Here is a 27,976-nt window from a genome sequence, read left to right as displayed (position 1 = left end):
TCGCATGGGCGAAATGTCTATTTCACATCGGATATTCATGTGGGTGTAATGTCGCATGGGTCAAATGTCGCATATTGGTGTGATGCAGACATCCATCAGAACATGGGTTAAATGTCGCATGGGTCCAATGTCGTTTTGTGAAAATCCAAAATTGATAAAACCATTGGTGAAATGTCGCATGGGTCATATGTCGCATGGGTCAAATGTCTCACTGCCAAAATGATAGTGAAAAAAGTGATTTTGATAATTTTCCTTCTTTTTGATTTATTTCGAGGTGAGTCTGGATGATGATTGGACCTTGAGCAGAATGAGGTATGATGGTACTGCCAGCTCCACATTACAATAGTAATCCTCCAAAAACGTTAAAAATAGGATCTTTGTGATAAGGTGTTTGTTTTGTATTGAATTTTTGTTGGTATGGTGATAAGTTTGGAGTTATTTTAATTTTGTAATTTTCTCAAAATTATTTGTTTAAAAATGTAATACTGAAAGTTGATAGTTATTTAGTCAATTAGTTGAATATTCGTTAGTTAATTCATCCACTGCAGTTACATACACCATTCCCTTCTGCAGAGTAAGTACTCATCCATTCTATCATTATTCTATCTCAACTATGTTCTTACTTGAAACTGGGTTATGATTAGCTTACCTAATTTTCGGTTTGAAATCCTTATTGTGACATTGTTTAGGAATTGAAATGGATAAAACAGGGTTAATTCCTGCTCGATTTATAACCATGATCGGACATTTCGTCATGTTGATTATGGCATTGAATTGTCGAGTAAGCGTTTGTTTATTATTTATCAATGATTCTAATATCATAAATTTCACGTACTCTTTTCACTTCGAAAGATTAAGTAATTAAGGAGTTGCTTCGTAAAGTTTTTGTTCATTGGATAGTTTGTTTCGAATAAGATTGAAAGAAACACACTCCTCTATGGATGAACTAGGGGAGTACAGCGACGAAAGCAAACTATAGCAATAAACAAAACTAAATAACTAAAAAACTACATGCAATCAAAGGTTCATTACCAAAGAAATGTATTTCTTTGATTAAATTGCTGAATATGATTTCAGTGTTTTTTGCAACCTTATTTGAAACAAATTATTGCACATTTTTTAAAGAAGTGTTAGGTGCTAGATAATTGTGTTTGTTTTGATTTTGACAACCTTTGATGAATGAATATTAGGTATGGTGTTTTCTTTATTGTTGATTTTAATGTCTCGAGTGAATATTCTATTTTTAGGATACAAATGTTAAGGCATGCCTACCTTACAGTTATGATACTGAAGAATATTTAGGCAAAGATAGAGAGTAAGTTCGTTTCATGAGGGTAGTTCGTTATTAAATTTGTTGAAAAAAAACATCACATTTTCAACTACGTATCGCACCTCGGGAGTAATAAGGTGACATCTCAAAAAAAATTGATTTTGATGTTTTTGCATTTTTGGGGCTTGTATGACCCCCCTCAACCAAAAATAACACTTTGAGTTGGGTACATTATCCAGATCATGTAAAAAACCCAAATGGCCTAACTCAAAATTCCAAAAACATTGCAAGTTGTTTGAAGTTATAAGGTGACATCTCAAAAAACTCTACCTTTTTTGAGCAAATTTCGTACATACAAAGTGTTAACAAACAGTTTTGATTGTTTTGAATGTTTGTCAGTTAGAAATAGTCACAAGGAGTGCATTTTTTATTGGTTTGTACCAAATGGAAAAAATTTTTTAAATTGATCACTTTTCAGAAAAATGAATTTGCACATATCATGAAATTTTAGTTTTTTGAGAAAAACTCAAAAACTAAGCACTCTAGAAAAAAACTAACGACATTATGTCGGTTGGAAATTTAATTCTCTACAACTGGAAATTTTTTTGGACGCTTCCTTTCGCCTCCACATCAACTTTAATGAAAGGTTCTAACTCAAAATGTTTTCCAAACATTGAAATATTTCCTCCTCAAGATTTTATTTTTCAAGGTGTTCTTATACTAAATGAAAGTAGGATACCAGATCTTTAAAATGGGGTGCTATTCATTCCTCACAATTAATTATAAGTTGATAAAAATAATGAATCAAGTTTTTTAAAAAAAAGAAAATCACTCTCCTGTAAAATTTCACTTTTTTGAGATGTCACCTTATTACTCCCGAGGTGCGGTATAATTTCAAAACAATCACGTTGGTTTTCTTCACTTTTTTGATTCAGTTTTTTCGCACCTCATTTGTTCACATTTTATTTCACCTTCAATTGTTTGCAATTTTCGTTCTTGTAAGATTCAATTGCATCAGTTACGAGTATATAATTTTGCAAGATTTCTATATACTGTCTAATGAACTTGTTTCAGATTAGTGATCGGATTATCATTGGGCTTAGCTTTCCTCGGGGTTGAAATATTCGGTTTTTTGTTTGGATTTTCAATGTTTATGCCTTTAGCGGCATCGATTTGTATCCCTTTTTTTCTTGTATTTTTTGTTGATATTTCAAAGAGTTGCGTTTTCTAACATGCTTCATAAATAATTTTTCGTTATGTTTTCCTTAATTAGTTGTTCAGCTGTTGCAGCTCATTCGTTTGCTTGCGTACTGCTGTCGTATTGGCTAATTGATACATGGGATTGCGTTTTCTTCTGGTGGGTTTTCTTCTTATGCAGCTTTATTCCAGGGTTTGTGGAGATCTGTATCATTACTAATATGATGGTTGTTAAACGTATTGCTTGCTGAGTAATACGAGTGTAGAATATCTCAACTACATTTATGTTGAGGAAAAAAAACTCAAGATTAGGTTGTAATTGTCTACTGTGCCAATTTGTTGTTCAGATTTTGTACAAAGAAATAACGAGTAAATGTTTTATAATTTTGTATACATTTTTCAGTTTTATACTTTGATAGTTTATTTATGATTAATGAGTACCTACCTAACTGCATAAAAAAAATGAGACACCTGAATTTACTATCTACAATATTTGTTTCCTTCGTACTGTATTTATCTAATCAGTGTTCACTGAGCTTATTTCCTTTGCATTTCATGGGAAAAGAATGCTTAAAGTAAATATTAATTTTTTTATTGTACTCGTAGGTACATAGTAGGTAACTATGTAGGTGCCTATAAAGAGTATAACGTTTCAATATCTTTTGAAAGCATTTGAACAGTAAGCTATTGAAATATTCAAAATTAGTAGCAAGTCTTATCAGTTAGTACATCAGGGATCAAAGTACTGAAGTTGCATTCATGTTACTTACCCACAGTTTTTGATTTTGGAACATTGATGTTGAAGTCTATAAAAACAGAAACAAATATATTTCTGTAGGAAGTGAAGGGAGAGGAAGGGGTTTTAAAAAATGATTGCTTTCAAGTGAAAAAGGTGAAGAATTTCGCTTTTTGAGATTTGACAGACTCTACTGTAGATGTACTAATTTTTTGACAATACTTCTTCTTTTATGATGCTGATCAAGATTTTTGGAACCCTAAAATGAGGAAGCAGTGGCTAAAAAACTGTCGATCTCCATGGATTACTGTGGGGTTGTTTTTGCTTTCTTCTTACCTAATTTTTTCCACAGATTTTTTTGCATTTTTTCAATAGAATGAAAATTTTTATAATTTTCAAAGTAACCTTGGGGTTAAATTTAGAATCATCAATATGCCCTCAGATCGCTGATAGGGCACATGATTCAACTTTTGTACAACATTTTAGGACTTCATCAATTTGAAAATTTCATCAGATTGCTTCTACCTACTTTTTTCATGTTTTCAAAACAATTTTCATTTCATTTTTTATACTTAAATTCAATTTTGAATGACATATGTATCTTGGAAGTACACAAAACATTTTTTGAAAAATGTGAAAATCCTTAATTCAAAAATATGAAAAAATGATAGACCATCAAAAATGATGATTCTAAATTTAACCCCTCGACTACATATACAACCTACTATGTCGATATGTCCCCCTATAAAACACCATTTGGGCATAAATTCGCGGAAACGTTTTCCTGACACCTTAAAATCAGCAGTTTTTGTACTTTCAAGGACTTTGTGCGGACGTAAGCGACCACCGAGAAAAAAAACGAACTCCACAGGGAGATTCAGCATCTCAAACTCTACAAATTGAGTGATAAGGCTAAATTTTAAAAATCGATTTTGGAGCTTTAAACCTGAGAAACGTGAATTTTTAGCTAAAATGTCCCCATTTTGAGGCCAAGTGGCTCAGCCCCATGGTGCCGCGGGGGGCTAAAAATTTTTTTGGGGTGGTTTCAACTCAAAAGGAACCACATATGTGAATTTCCGAAAATTCCGAGACCTACGTTTTTTTATTGACCCGCCCTAATACACACACATCTCGAGAGACGACCAATTTATTGTTTTAATATAATGCGGAAAGTGAAATCGGTGGAATCGTAAATTTGCATAGTAGTGCTTTATGTGCTAATTCATTGGTAATGAACACGTGAGCAGCTACTGCGCACGCGTTTCGTTTTTCTAGAGCGATAGCGTCTTGAGTTCTTGTGCTTTGCGAATACGACAGCGGTGTTCTATGGTTATTTTGTTCGGCAATACGTACTGTGCACTGTGCAGTAATTGCGAGCTCGTTTCAGTGATTAATCCTTTAGTTCGTTTGATTCAAGTACCATTCAAGCACGAGGAAGACACGCAAGATTATTTTATTAATTTTTAAAAAACTGTCGACAAAAAATACTGAAATTTTCAAGGTATATGTTCATTTTGCCCTTTATTACGTTTATGTCTTGCCTAAGCCTATACTTTATTCGATTATATGTACATAGATCTAGGTATTCGTGTACTTATTTTTTTATGGGGCTGTATGAAATTGTTAAGGGTGGGTTTTTTAGTTTCAGTAGAGAAGCTATTTGAAATTGGTAACCATGTAAACACACGTATGTTTTTGAAATTGTACTCCATGTATATGGCATTTCACATATACCTATCCGAAATTTATTGTCCTGCGCATTTCCCTCCAGTATTTCGACCATTTGAAAAGTACTCTGGAAAATTCATTGCTCGGTAAATGTAATTTGGGCATTTTGACTCAAATTTTTTTTTCTTTTGGCAAAAATTCAACTCATTCAGGTTCTTGCTCTTTTTTGTTTTAGTTTTTACGATTGAATTAGCTATGTCTATGTATGGTTTCTTACCATTTAGATTAAATCGACACCTTTTTTCCAATCTAATTAGCATTTTTAAAATATTACCTACTCTTTTTAAAAAAATGATGATTTTTGAAATTATTTGGAAAATTTTTCCAATTTGCTAGTCAAAATTATTCAACCATTTTTACTATTGTTTTATTTCAACATTTCATTGAAATTTTATCAAATTGCTATGTTTTAATATGTACTTCGTTTTCAAATTTTAAGAAACATACCTACCTATCTATGTACCACTTTCTACGTGCATTTGATATTTATTAAATTGAAAAAATTTATTACCTAATTGAACATGTAATTTCTAAATGTTAATTACGTAATTTATTTTATAAATAGAAATAGAAATTAAATTTTTTTTTGAACTTTTTAAAACAAACTTGGCATTTTTGTGCTTATCTGTTTGAAAATTTTTTCTATTTTTGATAATTTTTTTGGTTACTTCATTTCATACTTAAGTATAGTCATTATAAAAAAAAAATCGATACCACAATTTACCTAATGATATTTTGTAATCTATTTTATTTTGGACCAATTGTGTAATGATATTAATCACTGATGTCGATACTCGATATACTCTGATAAAACGATTTACAACGCCTGTGCTATTTTTTTGAGTTTTTTCCCCGTATGACAAAAAACGTTTAAAAAAATTCGACAGTAAACGTGATATTATAGAATTATGGCTGTGCTGTGTTGCCAATTGATGCGTACAAATATAACTGCTGTAAACATCATTTATAATATGAACATGTACATGTGGAGTTCATTAATTACTTCGAGTTCATAATGTAGTATAGGTAACTTACCTTTCGCTCTTATTGTATTCGAACGAGTGTGGTATTTTATGAGTCAGTTATACCTACGATAAAAGATAATAGACGAGTTCAGTCCCTCGATGATTCGAAAACTATGTTTTGAAATTACGATTCAAATTTCTAAGTAGGTTTTCAGATTTTTGCGTGATGCTGTAGGTATTGTATTAAAAAAAAATATATATATGATAAAATGGTTACCACGAGGTCAAATCAGCTTTATTTCTGAATAAAATTCCCATTTTGAAATCATTTACTTATGGCTCATCGACTTGATTTTACATTTTGACATATTTTTTTTTTTCAAAATAAAGCAAAGTAAAAAAATGTAACTTTTACTAGGTACACACCTTGTATTAAAGGGTAAGTTGAAATTCAAAGTACATTATGGTCACGTTCTTTATGGTTTAAGTTGATTTCCCGCTACTTTTGCAAAAATACTACCCAAACTTACTTTTTATTGCGGTTCTTAGCCTTTAAATATTTTATTACAAATATCAACTCGATCATAAAAATAGTGTGATGGTTCAGAGTAGATCGTCCAGTATAGTTGAGTTTTATAATTTTACGTTCGGAATATCTCAGAAATTAAGTCCCATGCGGAAAAAATTGAATGCACTTTGCTAAATGAGAAATTGTACGCTCTACAATTTTGTATCTCTCCATTTTTTTCATAAAACCTTGAGTTATTTTTAAAAAAATCGATTTTTGTAACTAACAAAATGAAAATCTTTCTATAAGTATGCAATAAAATTGAAGTCGAATTTCTTTAATTTCACTCGAAGTACATATTTCCAAAACAAAGCTTTCTAGAGCAAATCTAGGACAATTCACTGGTAGAAAATTTTGTTTTTCCTTGGGTATCTTTTTTGTAGTGCTCTTGGTTTTTTCTAGAGATTGCTTTTTTGTTATTAATAAATCCAGACCCAGCTGGAAATACCTAATTGGATCTAATCAGACTTGAGCAGATATAATGTATCTAATCAAAACTCTGATCTGACTACATAGATCTGATTGAATCTGGGGAATGTCGACATTTGATGTCTGATCTGATCTGATCATTCAATTCTGATCGTTTCTGTTCAGATTTGGGCAGATCCAATCAGGTGTCCTGTATTATACCTGATCAGGTATGAGCAAATCTAATTCGATCAAAACTTTGATTTAGTAAGATCTGATTGGATCCAGTTGAAATGGTTAATGGGGTTAGGTCAAATTAGATCCTTTTATTGCCGAATCTGATCAAATTTGATTAGACCCAACCATTTTTCGCTGGAGAGTAATCACAACCCATAGCTTAGAGTTGGATTTTTCTGTTTTTTTCTCAAATATTTCAAAAACAAAGCTTTATGGAAAAAATGAATTGCACTTGTTGATGGAAAATTTTATGATCGGCAGTTTTATTCCTCTTCAATTTTTCGTAGTAGTCGTTGTTGTCTAGATTTTTCTCAAAAACCGACTTCTTGTGATGAAAAAATTGAAACTATTAAGAACAATCGATTGTTGTTGAATTTTTCATTTTTACTCTAAAAAATACTTCCTAAACAAGGCCTAAAGTAAAATTAAAATGTTTTTTTTTTTTTTTGTACTTTACGTTTACATTCATCTTTCTTGTAGAATCCTTGCTGTATTACAAAAGCCAAAAAATATTTTTTATCGAGTAACCTTTGAAGAATTTTATTTTATTTTTGGAAAATTCAACTTTTTAAACGTTTTTATAAATAATATTTTTTTCAAGTGTTGGAACCTTGAGCGTGCTTCACTGTACTTATTTCAATCTGAGACACATTTTTGAAAAATGTATTTTTCTGACCTGTTTGACCCATCCTAAAAACTTGAAACGAGAGGATGAGAAATCAAACCTAGTCTAGTCTGAATTCATTATTAGATACGAGCAGGGATGGAAGAACAAGGAATTTTGTTCTTCGTTCTTCGTTCTTTTGTTCCTGAAATGAATTTTCACAATATGTTCTTTCTTTCGTTCTTTCTCAAAACTTGGAAACTTTGTTCGTTCTTTCGTTCGTTCGTTCTCTCGTTCTTTGATTTTTTGGCTCTCCGTTCCCAGTGTTCTTGTTCTCGTAATTTTCAAATTTTTTTTGCATATATGCCAAATTGTGGCACTTTTTTCTCAAATTTTGACCCAAAATATCCCAAAATGTTCGAAAAATGGATAAAAAAAAGGAAAAAACACTGAAAACAGAGTGAAAAAAAGAAGAACAGGAACAAGATAAAAAATCAGAAGAACGGTTCTTGTTCTTCTGTTTTTCAAAGACGAATAAAAATTTCTGTTCTTTGTTCTCAATGTTCTTCACTGGGATTTTTCCAGGCGTTCGTTCTTTCGTTCGTTCGTTCTTTCAAAAATTGGTTGTTCTTTTGTTCTTTTGTTCTTCGTTCCTGTTCGTTCTTCCATCCCTGGATACGAGTAGTTAAATATTCTTCGATAACTGCCTTCTAGAAAATACTGTGTTTGACGAGTAAAACATTTACCTACATAATTGCAAAATTTTGACTTGACGTCTCATTAGTGAGCTGATTTTATATCTAATCTATAGTTGTTGTTTACTAACTGATCATGATCTATCCTCGCAAGTTTGATTTAATGAATATATATCAATATCTGAATTCATAATTTACTCATCATATTTTTGGTATTATGTATTGCAGAATATAAAAAGGTTACCACAAAATACTTTTCTTATGTAACTATTAAAGAGAAAAAATGGATCCGGAGAGAGAAAATATAAATAGTTTACCTATCCACTCGACAACTTCTATAACATCAAGATTATCAAAACCATATCGGGTAAGTGAGTTATTCATATAGTATCATAAATATAGCTACATTTTGAAGAGCATTTTCAAAAATATCTATCGATATTTACACTCAATTTAAGACAAATGATTGGTAGAGTAGATACTGCACGAATCTACGCGTACCTAACTAAACGATAGCCTTGTTCAGCAGCTAAATATCCATATTATACTCGAGACAATTACGAGTAATTACTTCGTTGCAGTTATGACAAATTGTCTATGTTATAAAATATGTCCTTTGATGGATTTCTTTCTTATCAACATAAATATTGGATCTTCTGCTCGGCTATGGGTGATAGGCACCTACACCGTACACCTACATTAGATGTATCTACATATAATGGGGAGGATTTGTAATGTATCTTCGAAAATTATAATTTTACCAATTCCATGATTCGTTTCAGTTCGAAAACATTCATTTTTATAGATTTCTCACATTGCTGCGTATCTGTTAAATCAATTAAAACAACAACGCTAAACACTTATGGCAATTTATAATCGTGATTATAAAATTAGAATTTATGCGCGAACAGCACTCAGCATAATTGTGAGAATATTTGCAAGCTGTGTCAATTAAATATTATCCAATTCGGCGATCGGTCGAAGCAGATGGAAAATAACTCCATCTTTTGTCGTCATTGACTTGTCGCTCGCATGTTGTATTGTAAAATTGAAAGGAATTTATTCTTCGAATTTTTATTATTCTGATCGATTGTTATAGTTGACATTTTTTTATTTTTATTTTTTTTGCGAGATAAGAACAATGTTAAGAATATTTCACGCAGGGTGCAGAATATTTTTAAATAGGTAGCTTATAGAGCACTAGTAGGTTAGGTAGACTACTGAATTTTATTATCGTTGCGTACCTATAGATTATTTTTTATTAACTACAGGGTGGCCAGAAATATCGGGTACCCCTAAGAAAGTTTTTCATTAAAAATATAGGTTGGCAACGTGAAATAGATGCATATGATTGGTGGAATGTCATCTCTCCAGTCCAACAACCAATCATGTGTTATCATTATTATCATTCACTGTGACCAACAGACGAGAGTATTTAGTTAGAAAACTTTTTTAGGGGTACCCGATATTTCTGGCCACCCTGTAGGTACCTACCTACCTACTTACTGGTACGTTAGGTTTGTAAAATGGAGTTTTTTTTTCAATTATTGTTATCATTTTTTACGCATTGAAGTATGTAGCTTACGTATGTGTTCTATTCATGGAAACTCTGATATTGTTGATAGGTACACCGTGCATTCCTCAATCTATGCACAGATAGAAGTTGAATTGTGTGCATTGTTATTTTTTCACGGAATGTGTTCATTGAATGAAAGAAGGTATCGAGGAATGTTTTATTCGCCTATTTGGAGAAATCGTGAATATGTTCTTAGAGTTTGAGTTTAAAAAATTGAAATTTTCATTAATAAAATACCTACATAGGTATTTAAGTTTTTTTTAAATTAATTTTTTGTCATTTTAATGATGGAAACACTAAAACTGGAACCGAAACTGGGCCTAAAAAATAGAATTTGAATTTGAACTAGAAGTGGAACTAAAAAGATTTAAATTTTCCATCACTATGCTTAAATGGATGAATTCTGTCACTTACCTACTCAGAGAAACAAATAATATAGAGTAAGGATAAAAATCAATAAACAATAAAACATGTTGAACTGAAATTGAAATACTATATACAACTTACCTTAGGAAGAAAATTATATTCTTGACCATTCTCGATTGCAATGAATAGGGTTTTGATAAACCAGAATTTGAAAAAAATGAACGAATAATGTGTCTGCAGTGTTGTTTCAATGGAATGTTTTTCAGTCATAAATTTCTGCAATAATACAATATGTGTATAATATGTGATCTGTCACGAGAAAACCAACTTAGTGTCCAAAAAATCGATATTTTTTTATGGTGGATATTGGTAGTACTCAGGGTGCTGAATCTGCATGCGGTGCTAAAAACGTTCGCGAACGATTCTTTTGACCCTAAATTTAAGGTCAAAAAATTGAGCAACAACAAAAAAAATCGAAATGTATGTCTGGGGGAGTCAACATGCAAATTTTTGTGGATATCGGCTCACATTTGTAGGATTTAGGCCGTTTTTTTGACATTTTAATGAGGTTCACTCTGGAAAAATCAACTCTTTTCACCTTGAACAAATTTGTTAAGAAACGTGATAAATTTAATAATAATAACTTATTCTTCATTAATAATTCATACTCGGGTAGTTTTTGCAACATTTTTGGCAAAAAATTCAAAAAAATCGATTTTAGATAATTTCGATTATTGGACTTGGCAACTTTGAATGTGATGATTCTGAAAAAAAAAATATCGGGTTATGTTGGCACTCATGGGGGCCAAAAGTGGTGCAAGTTTCACGGACCTACAAATTTTAGATCGCCTGATACATAGACTCAAAACTTCAAATGCCCTTCCTGTAAAATTTACGTTTTGGACACTAGGTTGGTTTTCTCGTGACAGTCACATATGTAGCTTCAAAAGCTAAACCATCGATCAATTACAATTTCTACGTTACCTTCTTCATTAATTAAGTAATCTTGGTGTAAGTATTTTTGTGAGATTTGAGACTTTTCAAACAGATAAAGAGAAATACTTTTCCTCTAAACATTTTGAACCCCAAATAAGGTGGGTTTTCTGTGTGTCAAGAATTCAAAGAAAGCGAACATCTGACATCAATATCCTAGAACACTGATTTGGAGAAAATATCCTGCATGATTTTCAAATACTAGAGTAAATTCAAATGCGAATAATTTCACAAAAAATGTTGTGAAGGGCTTAGAATTTTTGTACATAGAACGGATTGCCTACCACTACGTTCTTTCAAAAATATTCGGACAAGTAGGAGTAATACTTACCTATTGATTTTTAGAAATTTACAAAAATTCAATGTTATTTCTACGTTTGGTACCGAAGTGATTACTGCTTAGTGCTTGGCAAATTTTTAAACTCTAATTGATCTCAGCTCAAAAACGAATCTATGGCTTAGCTAGTAAAAGCGTTTAAAATGAATATTTTGTTTATTCAATTAGTTTAATGTTTTATTAATTAATTCAACACTTTTTTTTTAGGGGGATAGATGGACTCCTTTGCTTGTCTTAGGTGCAGCTGTGTCAACATTCGGATTCGCAGTTCCTGCTGGATACTGTTTGGGTGTACTGAACACTCCAGCCAAAGTAAGTAATTTCTTGTATTCTTTCACTACTTATAAGAAAGCATAAATTAGTCAGACACTGTCCAAATGTGAATCAGAGTACGAAGGTAACTAGGTAGGTGTAGTGTAGGTAAATTTCGAATTGTACCTACTTACAAATCCACTCATTCATGAGATGGAAAATGAAAATCGATCCTTTTTTTCCTTCAACAGGGAAAATTTTGATGTAGAGGGAAACATTCTCCCCATCTGAACCTATATATTTTTGTTAAACATGACAATTAGGCATTTTTGAAAGTGAAATCAAACATGGAAAGTTAAAACTTAGATTAAAACTGAGAGTCTCGAAGTAGTTGTATTTTTTGAACAAAAAAATAAAAAGAATTAATACATGAACTGAAAGCAGGAACTGAGATTATTTTTTCATTCATTTATCGTCGATAAAATAATATCCATATCAGTAACAACAGAACTCTATCTATGCATTCAAGGACGGATACAAAAAAAAAAAAAAAAAAAATGGGTTACTTGCATTCTAAAAAAACGAAGATTTAATCTAATCAATTGTAATTCTACATTGCGTAAAATGATAATTTGTAAAAATGTTGCAGTATTAATTTTTTTAAAGTTCTGCAACATGATTTTGAATTTTGTTTCAAGAAGATATTTTCAAGATATTTTTGAATCAAAAATATTTTTTTTTTTAAAGAAATGAAAAATGGGTATTTCATTGTGCTTTGCCTGTATTAGAAACGTAAAATGAAACACTTTTTTTTCCAATTCCAAGTGTTTACTTTTTATTCCTAGCAACGATTTGGTCGGTTAGGTAGGTAACTGGACCATATGACAGGTATCTACCAAAATTTTGAGGGAATGAAACTGTGCATTTTTCTCGTAATTGATACAGCTGTTTGTCATCATTTCTTTAGCTGAGCCACAACTTGAGAATTAGGTATTACCTTTTTTGTACAAAAAACTTCATCTGCTTTCAACTTCCTGTCTATTGTGGTATTCATCCATGATAAATACGTGTTGAAAAAGCAAATACATACCTATATGGATTCAAACAGTCATCTGAGTAAATATTTAATCATTCGGGCGGTATTCAACTCATATACGTACAACTGTAAAAAAAATAGAGGAAAGATAGGAGAGATACTAGGAATAGTTTTCATCATTCGATGAATGATGTCTCTAGGAGCCACCCGATGCCCCCCTCTGAAAATTTCTAAAAATTGTCAAAATACCTATTGTAATGAAGTAATTTTTTATTTACTTAAGCACTTTTATTTGATTAGGTAGATGTTATGGGCAATTGAAATTTTTTTGGGAGCTGCCCAATGCTCTGAGTAAAAAAATTAGGAAAATGAATGATTAAATGATCGAGAGGTTCCTTTCTAAATAAAGGAAAAATATCAGTTATTTTAGTCGACTTTTTTTCATGACGAGTCAATCCTGAAGCTACATTCATGCTCATAGATTGATCGCAGTAACGAGTATTTTATCAATTAGAGATTCTCAAAACATAACGAATGAAAAACTTAATTTATATTTTTTGTTACCAAAATATGTATCTTTACCGCATGGCTGGACAGCTGAAAATACCAAGTATACAATAGGTACCTACTTATAATAATACCCGCTTACCACGTGCAATTTTTCTATGCCACTAATTTTAGTTGTTACAGGAATGGTGCAACGAGACTCTAATACAAGAGCGAGGAATCCATTTATCACACGCAAAGTTCCACGTGATGTGGTCATTAATCGTATCAGTATTCCTGATTGGCGGCGTTATTGGTGGCCTGACTGGCGCTTGGTTTGCTGATAGATTGGGGAGGTAAAAGCTTTTCCGTTTGTAATAGCTTACCAACAAAATAGGTATATTTACGAAGAATATTATTTTTTTTTACGATTACATTTGAAAAAAAATCTGTTTCAGGAAGGGAACACTGATCTCAGGAAATGTATTAAATGTTTTATCTGGTATTTTATTCTTTTGTTCAAAATATGTTCCTTCTATTGAAATGTTTTTCGTTTGTCGTATTATGGTCGGATTTGTCGCCGGTAAGTGTGAAACAAACGATAAGAGAATCTTGACATCTATTTTTGCCAATATTCTACGTACCTACAGTACCGAAATAACTTGACATTTTAATCGAAATGGAATGGTTGTTTGTTATACAGGCCTAATGACAACCGTCGTTCCTATGTATCTAACTGAATTAAGCCCACCGAAGTATACCGGACTGATGGGCGTACTATTCCCAGTGGGATTAACTTTTGGTATATTGGTATCTCAAGTTATGGGCTTAGATTGGTTATTAGGTTCGTATAATCGAGTTAACTATGAAAAAAAATAAACTTTGTAGTAATTAGCACTATTTTCCCGCAGGTACCGAAGAATTGTGGCCATTTTTGATAAGCGGGTATGTTTTGATGACAATTTTTGTTTTTGCGTCGCTTCCATGGTTGCCAGAAAGTCCAAAATATTTATATCAAGTTCGTAAATTGGAAGACGAAGCACTGAAAGGTAAGCTGTTTACATTTTTATCGCACAAAAGTATCTGATAATTTTTATGAGCTTTTAAAAGATGCAAATTTTGAATTTAAAAAAAAAAACAATTTTTCCGACATTTTATTAAAACCTTGGAGTTTTTACTAATTAATTAATCATTTTTTTCATTCCAGAACTATCTAGATTAAGAGATTTACCCGAAAATATTGTTCGTTGGGAAATATTTAGTAATGCAACTTCTCCTAGGCGTGCTACTCACGAAAATTGGAATTTAATTCGTGTTTTAAGTACTCCTCGATTACGTATACCATTATGTCTTGTGATTGCTCTACAAGCTGGACAACAGTTTTCTGGAATCAATGCGGTAAATAATTTTTGTGAAAAAATCAGATCTTGAAACAACAGGTCATTGACCGGTTTCCTTGGTTCAACGAATCGTGACATGTCATAAATCATTTTTTTAATTTGCAGATTTTTTATTTTTCTTCCAACATTTTCGAAGCAGCCGGTTTAAGCAAAGATTCCATTCAATATGCAAATATTGGAACGGGTGTCATCAACTTTTGTATTACAGCTTGTAGCTTGTTATTGGTTAATTCATTTGGTAGAAGACCGTTGCTGATATTTAGTTGTGCTTTGACTTCGTTGACTTTAATTTTGCTGACTTTTTCGTCGAAATATATGGTAATTTTTTCCACTTTTTATAGAAATAAGGTTAGATCTACTTAAATTGATACAGGTTTAAATTGAAAATTATGCCTCTCAAGTCTCGTATCGAAATACCTACCTATGCAATATTCATCATGCGAAGATTGAATAAAAAGTAACATACGTATCAAGAATATTATAAAATTCACTCTCGCATCAATTATTACGATAAATGAAACGTGAATGTTTTATTTGCCTCATTTTTTCCTTGAGTATTTATTTATGCATTTCCATGTTTTTCCATTCCTATAAAACGTTATAATAAATGAGCTAGCTAGATAAGTAAAATAAAATTCCAAAGTTTTAATTAATTATTTTGTTTTTTTATGTTTTGTTATAGGATTTAGCTTCATGGATTCCATATTTGTCAGTAGGAATTGTTCTGCTTTTCGTTTTTTGTTATGACTTGGGATTAGGACCGATCCCATATTTCATTGGTGCAGGTAAATGAAACCTTTCATACTGCGTATCTCTTTGAAATACTCACTGAGAAGAATTTGATCTGTATCGCGATTGTTTTAAATTTACAGAATTGGTGGATATTGGACCACGACCTGTGGTTATGGCTTTGGGAAGTGTTGCCAATTGGGGCGGAAATTTCTTAATCGGTGTGGGTTACACGACGCTACACAATTGGTTAAATGAGTCGATATTTCTGCTTTTCGCCGCTTCTACACTTTTGTTGATGACTTTCATTACGTAAGTAGAGCACTTGATTCGATGAAATATCTGTACTAGGTTAATAAAAATTTTAATTAAGTACTTAACAACCTCGTGTATTGAAAAAATGTAGAAATTATCGTGTTTATTCGTTTACAGCGTTTATCTACCTGAAACCAAAGATATATCGATGTCTACCAATGAATTAGCGGAACATGAAAGTATGACTGAAGAGCCTTAATTATTGTGCATTTATATTTCTAGATAATACGATTACGAATCTCTAATTTTCATTATGGCTGTCTATAGAAATCATATTGATTTTTATGTTTGTGACATTTTCATTATTTTTTCACTGGTGTACTGAATTGTTATAATGCATTTACTCGTCCAGTGAACTGTGTGTTTGTGTGTGAATTTTTGTTTTGTGAGATTTTCATGTTTTAATTACCTAGACCAAATACAAGATTTTATTTTGTGTAATATCTCACAGCTATTATTTGTTGCAATTTCATACGATTCGAAAATTAATACAATTTGGTAATTTGGTTTTTCCGGTTTTGGTATCAATTTTAGAGAGCTCTGCTCCTCGTTCAACTACCTCTTCAGTTTCAAAACGCATCATGAGGTTTTAGAAAATGAAAACAGTTATTTCGAGATTCATTCCGGTGAAGAAAAATTAGTACCATATTCCTCCATGTTAAAAAGAAGACGTTTCTTTGTCAACGATTTGATTAGCGTTCCAATCTTGAAATTAACAAAGAAAAAAAAATAGTCGCAGAAACAAAATAAAGCATTTATTACATTTTGGTTTTATAATATATAAAAACAAAAACACCATTATAATTAGAAAAAAAGTTCATTTATTGACAAATAAATTTACTGTAATTTCGTAAATACTTCAATTACAATAAATAACATTATTCCTAGAACTTATCTATAATATAAAATGTTATCACTAACACAATATTCAACTGTCGTCAACAAAATTAAAAAAGAAATAGGCGGAAGATTACGCAAGTCAACATACATACATCCATTTGGTAACTTACAACAATAAAAACTACTAATAACCTTTTTTTTTTTCAATTAGAAAAGCTATATTTTTACACGTGTAACGAAAAGAATCTTTGTAGACTTTATTCTTCGAACCTACTCGTTAAGTAGGCAGATACCTTTTATTAGTAATTTTGTCGTCGTTTAATTCACGACACGAAATTATAAAGGAATAGGTAGGTACGTTGTTGATTTTATATTATGTACTTTGGTTTGTTCGAATTTTTCCGATAAAATTACAACTCGACAAGAAGTAATGCTCGAGGACTATGAAAGAATTTTTGAAGCATTTTCTTCTTATTATGGCTTAAAGTGTTAAAAAATATGTCAAGCCAAAGTGGAAAATATCAAGAAAAATGCGTCGATTTATTATTAACCATCGTTTTCTTATTCAATTTAACCATAATTTTTGTTTTAGTATTTGCGAACAGAAGAATTAGCTTCATCCTCATCTCTCATCAGGAGGAATGATCCTTCACAAGATATGTATCAGATGCGAAGAAAAAAATTCATCAAGGGTTAAATTTAGGCAAAGAATTGAACATCCAACCAATAAACAATTTCAACTTATGAGATGGAAAGAATACACAGGACGGAGTAATATTTTATTAAAGACACGAAGGTAGCTAAATCAAGTACCTACCTAAATAAAAAGCAATAGGACGGATATGTCTTTTTACAAATATACTCCAAATATTATCATCTTTGCTTATGTGTTTGTAATTTCATCGAGAAAATCTGAACACCAATTAAGAAAGATTGGTTTCGATGAAATGTATCATTAATTAGTAGGTAAGTATATAAAACTAGTAAAACGAAACTCACATACGATGAACTTGGGAAAAAATCTCTGCTATAACGAGCAAGAAAGTTCTTTTATCGAAAAATATTGCATAAAATAACATCAAACTTAACCAGTAAGTAACTTCCGATATGTAAAAAAAAAAAATAACACGAAAACACGTCACGAACTTTCATTTGGCTAAACAACATATTATAGAGAAACATTTACATAAATATTTTTTTCATAGTTTTTTTCAAAAGGGGTAAGTAAGTATATTATGTAAAATGCACATAGGCATATGCATTTTAGAAAGAAAACTAGGTATTTATAAGAAAATAAAATAGGTAAGTCTTTTAAAAAACGATCTTAATAGGCAGTCTCGAAAACATGAACATTAAAATTGAAATCACAAAATTGGTTGCATTAACTCATACGTGTGTGTCGATGCGTATCAATTTTTGTGCAAAAAAGTAAGAAAATGTGTCGAATACTATCGCATTTTTTTTTCTTCGTCTTATACTTATATTCCCAGAATAATGAACACTTAGTTTTAAAAAAAGCTTTCGAATAAGTAGGTACTAAATTTGTATAGTCTACGCCACGGTTTACTTGGAGCGAATTATTTGGAAAATGTAATACGTCGGTTAATAGAATCAAAAAAAAAAAAAAAGGTGCGATGTGAGTTTATTTATTAATTTGAAACAAAACATTTGCCGGATTTATGGAACAGCGTTTTGCATCAGCAGGACATTTGTTATTTAGCAAATATCTCATTCTTGTAGAAATATTTTTGTTATGTATGTATATTCTTTTCAACTTTTTTTAAAATCCCATTAATTTTAAAAATTAATAAATAAAGAACACCGTTTTAAAAATGTTTTTAAATGTGTGAGTATGTTTTTTGTTGTTTTTTTTTCTTCGAAAATGCAGAAGTATTGGAGCAAAATGATTTCCAAAAGGTTTTGATCAATATCGACGCAATAATTACGTACCTATATTACGGTAATAACTAACGTGAGATACAGTTGCTTCCTTCTAGTGAATGAGTATGCAATCAAAGTTTAATTACTTGCCGAATTGGTTGCATTTGAAGATCTCAAATTTCCATCACTTTTTCCAATAATTACTATAATTAATACTTAGATAACAACTAGGTAAAACAGGAGAAAGTTCTAAAAATTTAAAAGAAATTCATCATTTTCTGCAATGTTTTTTTTAATTATAATAAAATGTCCTGCGAATGCTCTGTAAATGTAGTCACTTATTCGCGTCTATTTCAAATAAATATTTCACGAAAAACGAAAATAATTGGAGAACTAATTCAAAATGTCACGTGCTAAACATGTAAACTGCTGTTTCACTTTGTAAACAGTTAAAACCTACTTTAAAAAATTTTTTACATAAAAAACAAACAAGAAAATGTAAAAAATTATCAGATATCTAATTGCAAAATTGACTAAAGAATTACATTGTTAAATGGCCCCTGTACTAAAACTGCATAATTTACTGTATATATATTTTTTTTAATTTTTGAACGTTTTTTTACATATTTTTCTCATTGAAAATATAAGCTCATTACCAAAAAAAAAGTGTTTAAAGCTGCTGTGTATCTTAATCGTTACATTCTTAAGTTATAGTGATTGGAAACACTGTGAAGAATTACAGTATAAAAATTTATACATTGAGCGCTTTAAAAAATTTTCATTTTTTTGATATTTTACGTTATTTTCAATACAATAAGTAGGTACGTTATACACACACAAACACACGAATAATATAAAAGGTATGTACAAAGTATAAAATTTGAATTACAATCACGATAATGATGCTTTAATATTAAGTATTTTTCAACTCGATCACGTATCATGAGAATACAATTTGTTTTTGCGTGAATCTCCTCAGCGTTTGAAATCAGTCGATTTACGAAGAGATGGGTATTTATGTAGGTACATACTTGTGGTTTTAATTTTTCAAAAAAATTATGCATTAAAGTTTTTCAAAAAAAAGTAAAAATGATCTTTGTACGATGAGTAGGTTTGAAATTCATCTTTTCATACCTAGACCTACTCGTCGCTTCACTTTTACGAATACCTACTGGCCAATTATTAAAATTACCTATGGTATGAAATTTCATTTGAAATTATTTTGGTAATACGTAAGTAGGGATAATGTCTATGATACTGTAGTGTAAATGATCATCAAACATAAATATTTAAAGTTCATTTTAGACAAGTTTCTTCCTTAAAAATTACTGAAAAAGATCTTCGTAATTGTATATTGAGAAATGGTGTTACTTTAATACCTGAAAAATGCAAGAATTACAAATACATTGTACAATCATTCAAGAAAAATTTTAATCCAATTCATTATCATACTTTCAAAATTTTAGGTTTTGTAACCTGAGAGACGATTTAAAAAATTCATAATACAAAAAAAGACCTGTAGCCAGATAATTTTTATCAAAACTGATGGAAAATTGAACTTTTTCGAAATAATTTGTGTTGAGATGATATTTCCAACAACTTATTCACTTCAAAAGGAAACATAAAAATTTGTAATTTTAAAAAAAGTAGAAAACGGAATGAACTGGGCTACAAATTGACTTGAAAATAGAAATTACTTTATATATTTTGTAATCATAAAGTCAAAAGGAAACGAAAGCCCTTCTGCTTTCTGGCAACAGGTCATCGATTTATCAATTTTTTTTTCTCGTAATCGAATAAGTATTGTCAAATCTTTATTTGTTTTCTCTTCAAATAACTCCCTACTTTCGACATACACTCTAATGCCCAACCGCAATAATAAGTACTCACGAATGTAACAATTCAAAATATAAATTCACCTTGCTGAATTATCGCAGAAATGGGCAGAATCTGGGGAAGAACCGTTAAAAATGGCGTTCTGTTCGTTTTTCAAGTCTTTTTTTTCTATATCTTGTAAAAGACGGTTTAATATTTTAAATCTGAAATAATGATTTCGATATAATAAAAAAAGTAATTAATAGGTACCTATGTCAAGAAAGGCGTTATTATGAATTAAGAGCTTTATAATTTCGTAACTTGAAATTTTTGATCGCAAGCAACTTGAAATTTCAAAAATATATTATACTTTCGCATAAAAATCAAAAGAAACGAACAATTTTAAGCGAAATTTTCTACAAGCGCATAAATTTAGCATAAGAGAGTAAAATGAAGAAAATATTCTAAAATTTGTTGTCTTGCTTTTTGTAAAACTTTTTCTGAAATTCAAGAAGCAAAAGAATATGATTTTAAAATGAATTTTAGCTATTAAAAAAAAAAAAAAGAATAAAAAGGCTCATACCAAGCTCATCTAATGGCGAATATGACGGAAATATAATAATAATTCATGCTCAGCGGTTGAATGTAGTACGTTAGGCACGATGAAGATTTCAAAGTTTTAAAAGAATAAATTCAACTAGCTGAAGAATTTCTTTAATATTTTTTTCTCATACGAATAGATGAATTTTTAAAAGTGTTCACAATTAAAGTAAACATATTTTTGTTCAGTTTTCATTTGTGATTTTGAATAATACAATTTTGCGACAGAAAAGGCTCTTAATTATATAGGTATAGGTGTTGGTATAACTTTTTAGACTCGAATGACAGTGCATGTTAGGATAGTTAAGGTACCTTGGTGTTTTGACGAATCATTTTCAGAATTGTAAATATCTAACCTTCAATTCAAGAACGTTTTTTGCATCGTTATCGATCTATGCCCATTTCTGTGATATAAATATTATTTATATAGGTACTTACGAGTAATTTAAAAAAAATTAATATAATGTATTAGGCCCTACTACGAAAGAAAAAAACACTCAGCGTATAACAATGTTTCAGTCAATAAAACAAAAAGTTTGATGTTAAAAACATTAAATATTCTACAAAATTTGAGCGAGTATCAAAAAAAAGAAAGAAAAAAACCGTAACGCGAAATTACCGATTTTTATAATTAAATACGATCGATTTTTTTCATATACACACGAATATTACGTAATAATAAAAATAATGATAAAAACAAATAACGCTATACATAATGATAATGGCGTAATATTATTACGACGATATACGAACAACATAATTTGAGATCTTTCAATTTTTATTCAAAATACGAGTACGTTATGATTTTCAAACGACAAAAATAAAAATTTATGTAATTTTTTTTAATTTTTTGCATTTTTTTTTAAAACTAAAAATCAGGAACTAATTATACGTATTAAAAAACAAAAGTATAAAATTTGTCTTTCATTTTCAATGTTTGTATTCAGGATATTTTGTAGACGTTCTTAGCAATGCAGAGTTCTCGTTACCGGAAGATTCTATTGTATCACGAGACGAGCATTCTTCGACGGAAACATTGCGATGTAAGGACGTAGAGGATATTCTGCGAAATTCAGAATCCGCTGAGAAACTTGGTCTTTCTTGTTCATTGTAAAAAAGCGGCGGTGGTGCAGGAGATCCGTGCCTTGAACTGCGAGGAGTTTGAATTATTGGCATCAGATCTTCGCTCGCCGAACGGCCTAATGGCCGATGATGATCGATAAATCCGTTACTACTACTGCGATAAGCCATACAATATATTAGGTTTTTTATTTCAATTTTTAACCATTTTTTTTTTGGTTTTTGTTTTGTTTATTTTTGCAAAAAAAAACAAGTAGATAATGTGCTTCAAATTGTGCGTGAATTAGAGTTATGAAATTTGAATAAGGTTACGAAAATTATTTTCAGGGATTATTTTTTTTTGGGTAGGCTAGCTCAAGCTAATTTGAATCAAATTCCCTACCAAGCTACATTTTGAACTATTCTTTGCTTAGGGGGAATTTTTAAAAGTTAATCTAGTAAATCAATTCTCGAAAATATCTTATCGCAATTATTTAGATGGCAGATCGAGTCATTGAATACTATAGGTGCCTACATCAAACATTATGCGAGTTAAAAATTTTAGATCAACAACTTCCTTCAGGTTTTAAGGAAAAAAAAACAGCCTAGGTATGAGAAACGTCCAAAAACTGCAGTCACTTGGCTTTTTATGAGCTGTTTTATTTCATCTTTTGGCAATAAAAATGACGCTAAATTCTGATGAAACTCAAACATTATCTTCTTAAATGTTAATTTTGTGAATCGATTATCCATAAGTTCAAGTAAAAGATTGGAACTAGAAGGGTGAGATAAGAAAGAGAGGGCTAGTTGAGGCGAGACAAAATAATCTAAATTTTTTTTACACAAGAATTGTTTTTAAAATTAAAATGAGTAAATAATAAAATAGACATTATTTCAGCATTTTTCCAACTAACAATTTTTTTCAGTATCTGCTCACATGTCAATATTTTTAATTTTTTAAACGTTTTTCATGTGAGGAAAATTGCTTCATTTTTCGATGCATATTTCTACAAAATATTGAATCATTTAAATGAATAATTATTGTATAACACTTTTTGGTAATGATTTTTCGTTTTTTCAAAGCATAAGAAGTATCACTTTTGAAATTTCTTTCGAGTCTTTCACATTTTTTTCTAATTTTTCTCAATACCTACCTATTTCAGCGTTTTTAATATTTTTCGTCATCTTGATAAGATATTTGTAACAATTTTATCATATTTAGACATTTTTTATTTTTTTTAATTTGATCTTTTAAAAACTTTTTGACCAATTTTATAGTTTTAAATGCATTTTTGAAAAGTAAATATTTTCAAGTTTTCATGTTCATTTACTTTAACTTATTCGAGTTTCCTTATGTAAATTACTCACGCAATAATAAATATTTTCCTCAATTTTTATACCATTTCTCATATTTCTTATCAAATTATTTTCCAGTCTTTCATTATTTTTAAACCTTATATAATATTTCTATGATCAAACAAAGTTATTTTTTCCATTTTTTAAAGAAAATTCATCACTCAATTTTTTTCATTTCTCATGAATCATTTCAGTTTTAAATCTTTTTATAGTATTTTTATTTTCTTTTTCAATTGTTTCAAATTTACTTTTCATGTTATTCAATGCCATTGCAGGAAAAATTTCAGGTCTTCTTGTATTAGGAAAGTGGTTCTTATTTCACTAAAATGCCATTTTGATTTCTTTAGTTGTTTTTTTCCTACTTGAATTCTGAAATTTTTTACTTTGTTTTCCAAAATTTTGTTCAAATTTTTCATGTTTTTTTTCTTTTTCTTTTTAAAAACTGTTTTATTGTTTTAATTTTTGTTTTTTTTTACATCGTTATTTCCCTTCTGCAAAAATGTTTTCAAATTAACGTCTTTTTAAAAAAATTTTGTCAAGTTTTTCTTTTATTTTCAAATGTTTTTTTCAAAATATGATCATAATTATTTCAATGTCAAACATAATTTTACATTCACTTTGGATCACATTTTCCAGCGTTTTTTGTGCTCCCTTCAGACGTCTGCATTTGTATTATTTCCAGTTCTTGAAGTAACTACACTTGAATAATTGAAATGCTTAGGTATGTACAAGTTCCTACCTAATAAGTTGCATAGGTACTCAATTCGCCGTGAAAATGTTATTTCGGTACACTCGGTACACTGGTTTAAAATAAATTGCATACTCTCTGTTCGCCGTAAAAATGGAAGCATTCAAGTAGAAGTTGAAACAGAAGCACGAGATTAAAACTTCTGCTTACATTAAACATTCAAAAATAATGTATTGGCTCACAAATAGGAAATTTTCATTTTTTTAAAAAAATTTAGCGAATGTTTAAAATTTTTGGAACTTAGCTCATTACTTTTTATTGAAATTTTGCTTGATCTGATAGAATTTGAAGAGTGATGAGGGTTCACCGATTGAAAATAATAATTTTGGGGAAACTCGACACAGCCCAAAAGATGTCCTATTCGATGCCATCAAGACAGACAGTTCTTTATAGGATCTACGAAAGAGGAATATTTGTTTCAGTGGAGGAATGGATACAACGAGGAGATGTGGATATTTTGATTTTACATCGATAAAGGTTCGTCTAAAACACTTTTCAAGTACCTACTCCAGTTTCGTGCCTTTTTTTCTCCAAGAACTCATTACCTATTCTCATTTTAATATGGTTGATTAGGAGAAACCAACTCTCAATAAAAATTTATGATACTTTTCATTCATTTCAATAAACTTTTGCATCATGTACCACAATGGTCAATGTTTGTGGTACTTGATACCTATCTAATTCGCTACTCATTTTATGTTCAGCATTTGTGATTCATTGCATGCGTCACGCACATGACGACCATTTTACAAAAATAGCACATTTTCATACAAGGCAAAAATAATTTCTACAGTATTATTCAAACAACTCGTTTGATCTGCCATCTAAAAAGCATTTTGTCCAAGCTAATTAGCGTTACGTAAGAAAAATAATAATTAAATATATAAAGCGAGCATTTCCGTCAAGAATGATTATATTATAAAGGGAATTTAAACCGTGGGTATTTAACTTTTCGAGCATCAAAAATGGAAAATTTATAATATTTTTTTAAAATTACCGCAACGTTATTTGGGGAGGGGGAAGGGGTTAAACGAAACACGAAATTATAAAGCTTCATGGATTAACAAAATGTTATGCGAGGTGAAAATTAAACCAAGTTACCTTTCATTATCGTGAATATCGACGTGAATATCCACTACATGCTGGCCCCTGTTCGTATGGTCCGCTGAAGAAGGAAAACGTCTTTCTTCATCGGGCATACTATGGTAGGAAGGGGTTTGTGTCCGACTAGGATGTCTAAACCTACCGAAAACGAATCTTAATTCTTCGTTTCTAAGAACAAAAACAATCCGGGTTATATTTTTTCAGTAAAAAAGAAAAAAACAGATCAGATGATAAAGCAAAGTAATAAACTTTAAATTTTATTTGTAATAGGTAAGTAGGCGAGTAATACAATGCACAAAACTTTTTGACCTACCCGGATGGTATTTCAACTCTATACTGGCGATCAGCTTCAGTCTCTGAATATCTTAAATCTTCAACACCAACAATGGGGTTTGAATGTTTAATAGAATGGTGTTCTAATTGTCGAATTAGATCTTCTAAATTACGTATACGAATTGGTCCGGATTCGTCATCATCTTCTTCGTCTTCTTCTGTTAAATAATCATACGTTAAATATTTCATAAGGGTAAATTGGTAAGTACGGAACAAAAGTTTAAATTTAAAATAAGATTTTGTCAACTTTTTGAAATCGCAGAAATCCTAAATTAGTTGAATTGAACAATTTTTCGATTGATTTGCGAATAATTTTAGTAGGTACCTATAACCTAATAGAAATTTTTTTTTTTTTTTTAAATTGAATCAAATTTTTACATTGGTTAATGGCTTTCTCAACACCCTGTAGAAGTGTAATCTGTCACTCTGTATATAATGACAATTGTTTTATTATTTGTTTTCAAGTATACCTGATTGATGATGATGATGGTGGTGTTGTGGATGATGATGGTGATGATGATGATGGTGGTGTGGTATCTGTTCATCAAGACAGCTTCTGCTATCAGATTTTCTAAAATTTTGCACATTGAATTCCCTAGAATAGGACGGTTTTAAATCGTATCTATATAAGAAAAACATTCAGTCCAGCGTACAAATTATATAAAATTCTAATTTATTTGTGCTATAAATCAACAATTCCACTAGGTATACGTACTGATTCAACGACGTCATCGCAGATGGAGCAGAGGTAGAACCTTGCTGGCTCGATGGACGGTAAAAGACTCTATGCTGACTATCGCTGCTGGTACTACTTCCAGGTCTTTGGCTAAAATACGAAAGCGAAAGTTTTTTAAACGGTTAAGTTAATTTACTCAAAGGCTCCGACATTCGCAATAATTAGCAGCTTTTAAAACGCGAGTATCGGGTATGTTTGGTAATTCCGACGCCCTTTTTTCACCTTTTAACGCTACAAAAACGTCAAACTATTTTTCATAATTTACGAAACAAACTTTTAAGTCGTCACGAAGATAAAATGCTTTCGCGACGGTTAACGAGTAAAGCAATTAAAGTAACAAAGCTAAACTTGCTCCAACAGAGTGCACCCGATTACGTTGAATTATAAACGTTGCAAAAATAATTATAAAATAAAAACAAAGATAATAAGAAATAATAACCTGCAAGAAGGCGTTCCAGGATAAGTAGGTATTTTATCTCCTCCTGGTATTTCGACTACAATTTCTTCGTCTTCTTCCGCCCCCGGCAAAGATTCCGATTTCTTTTTCTTCTTCTTACTATCGTAAGGCGAATCGTATTTTATTTTAGGCATAGTAGTTTTTCTACAGAAAAAAGTCATCAAATACGTATTACATATTTCGTATATTTTTTTCGAAATTAAAAAAAAAAGCTATTGAAAATAATAAAAGAGTAAAAAAAAACAAGAGAAAAAAACAGTCAAAGAAAAATATCAAAAAATCGTTTTTTGCGTAAATGCAATATGTTGAATCAGAGAGCGTCAGCAGTTTTATATTACCTAATATAAAAAAAATCAAGCAATCGAAAAAACATATAGTCATTTAAAAAATTTTCAATTCAAGCGTAGTAGTATAAAAAAAGACTTTGAAAAAAACGTCGAATAAAGATTTAAAATTACCTATGTAAATTTTCACCGAGAAAAAAATTGTATAGAAAATTGTTACCACAACCAACCAAATTACCTACTCAGCGAATTTCAAGCAAATTCGTCGTATCATTAGGAATACGTTGGTGCTTATTTTTTTCCAGTAAATAGGCCCAAAGATTATCCAGATATCAATTTAATCGGCACCTATTTGTAATGAAAAAAATACCAGCACGACGATCTGTCTTTTAGAGGAATATCTTTATAACAATTTTCATCCCTCCTTTATTATTTTTTTTTTTACGAAAACAAAATGCCATCTTTACACATTCATAATGGGGAAGTTGCGTTATGAATGGCTTAAAAACATCGCTCTCCAGTGACGATTAACAAAGATAACAAGTTCCTAATTACGGCGTTGAATTTAATGTTGAATTATATTTAGGCCTATGTACCTTGGAGGAAAAATTATTTTTATACCGAAACAGATAACAAATCTCATTAAAATTGTAAACCCTGTAATTATATGAATAATTTAGAGAAGCTCGATCAACGAAAGAATGTTCTAAGTGCGTTTTTTATCTGTCTTCAGCTTCAGCCCCCGTAAAATACCTACTCAATAAGTAGGTTCGCATAGCGTGAGCTTTTTCATTTCTTTTGCTCGAGTTAAATGTTTTAGAAGTAGGTAGCGAAAAAACGCATTAATATAATTTCTAACCCCCTT

General features: G+C 30.5%; 2 protein-coding genes across 16 annotated transcripts in view; one reads left to right on the top strand and one right to left on the bottom strand.

Annotated features, from left to right (window-relative positions):
* The first annotated feature begins 397 nt into the window (after positions 1 to 397).
* On the top strand, positions 398 to 16,341 carry LOC135831500 (solute carrier family 2, facilitated glucose transporter member 3-like). 7 transcript variants are annotated; one of them, XM_065344031.1, is made up of 16 exons: positions 398 to 574; positions 690 to 781; positions 1,248 to 1,315; positions 2,345 to 2,445; positions 2,552 to 4,704; positions 8,637 to 8,775; positions 11,888 to 11,992; positions 13,650 to 13,810; positions 13,913 to 14,037; positions 14,158 to 14,298; positions 14,366 to 14,503; positions 14,662 to 14,852; positions 14,960 to 15,172; positions 15,537 to 15,639; positions 15,727 to 15,895; positions 16,016 to 16,341. In XM_065344031.1, the coding sequence occupies exons 6-16, from the start codon at positions 8,692 to 8,694 to the stop codon at positions 16,095 to 16,097; spliced, it is 1,512 nt and encodes a 503-aa protein (XP_065200103.1). In that variant the 5' UTR covers positions 398 to 574; positions 690 to 781; positions 1,248 to 1,315; positions 2,345 to 2,445; positions 2,552 to 4,704; positions 8,637 to 8,691; the 3' UTR covers positions 16,098 to 16,341. The 7 variants fall into 7 exon arrangements, with proteins under 7 accessions (XP_065200103.1, XP_065200105.1, XP_065200108.1 ...); XM_065344033.1 differs by lacking the exon at positions 1,248 to 1,315 and having other exon boundaries at positions 2,552 to 2,627; XM_065344036.1 differs by lacking the exon at positions 1,248 to 1,315 and having other exon boundaries at positions 13,659 to 13,810.
* Positions 16,342 to 16,638: 297 nt separating this feature from the next.
* mmd (mind-meld) overlaps positions 16,639 to 27,976 on the bottom strand; it is a 158,270-nt gene continuing 146,932 nt past the window's right edge. For 3 of the 9 annotated variants that reach the window (XM_065344020.1, XM_065344022.1, XM_065344025.1), the window contains 6 exons: positions 26,810 to 26,971; positions 26,350 to 26,460; positions 26,105 to 26,256; positions 25,615 to 25,792; positions 25,299 to 25,469; positions 21,709 to 22,271 (listed from right to left, as the gene is read on the bottom strand). In XM_065344020.1, coding sequence (XP_065200092.1) covers positions 21,965 to 22,271; positions 25,299 to 25,469; positions 25,615 to 25,792; positions 26,105 to 26,256; positions 26,350 to 26,460; positions 26,810 to 26,971 — 1,081 coding nt within the window. In that variant the 3' untranslated portion in view covers positions 21,709 to 21,964. Of the gene's footprint in view, positions 19,999 to 20,531; positions 22,272 to 25,298; positions 25,470 to 25,614; positions 25,793 to 26,104; positions 26,257 to 26,349; positions 26,461 to 26,809; positions 26,972 to 27,976 lie in introns of those variants that run through there. The other 6 variants (XM_065344029.1, XM_065344024.1, XM_065344026.1 and 3 more) reach the window with 6 other exon arrangements.

This window comes from Planococcus citri, chromosome 1, assembly GCF_950023065.1.
Source record: "Planococcus citri chromosome 1, ihPlaCitr1.1, whole genome shotgun sequence".
Classification (NCBI taxonomy): domain Eukaryota; kingdom Metazoa; phylum Arthropoda; class Insecta; order Hemiptera; family Pseudococcidae; genus Planococcus; species Planococcus citri.
The sequence above is the reverse complement of the archived record's forward strand: the minus strand, read 5'-3'. Positions and strand labels throughout refer to the sequence as shown.

Bases quoted from the DNA above. Each gene is read 5' to 3' on its own strand.
- LOC135831500 (XM_065344034.1), top strand. From the start codon at position 8,692: ATGGATCCGGAGAGAGAAAATATAAATAGTTTACCTATCCACTCGACA. The intron at 14,504-14,661 runs GTAAGCTGTTTA...TTTTCATTCCAG, and splicing joins GGAAGACGAAGCACTGAAAG to AACTATCTAGATTAAGAGAT. The intron at 15,896-16,015 runs GTAAGTAGAGCA...ATTCGTTTACAG, and splicing joins TTGTTGATGACTTTCATTAC to CGTTTATCTACCTGAAACCA.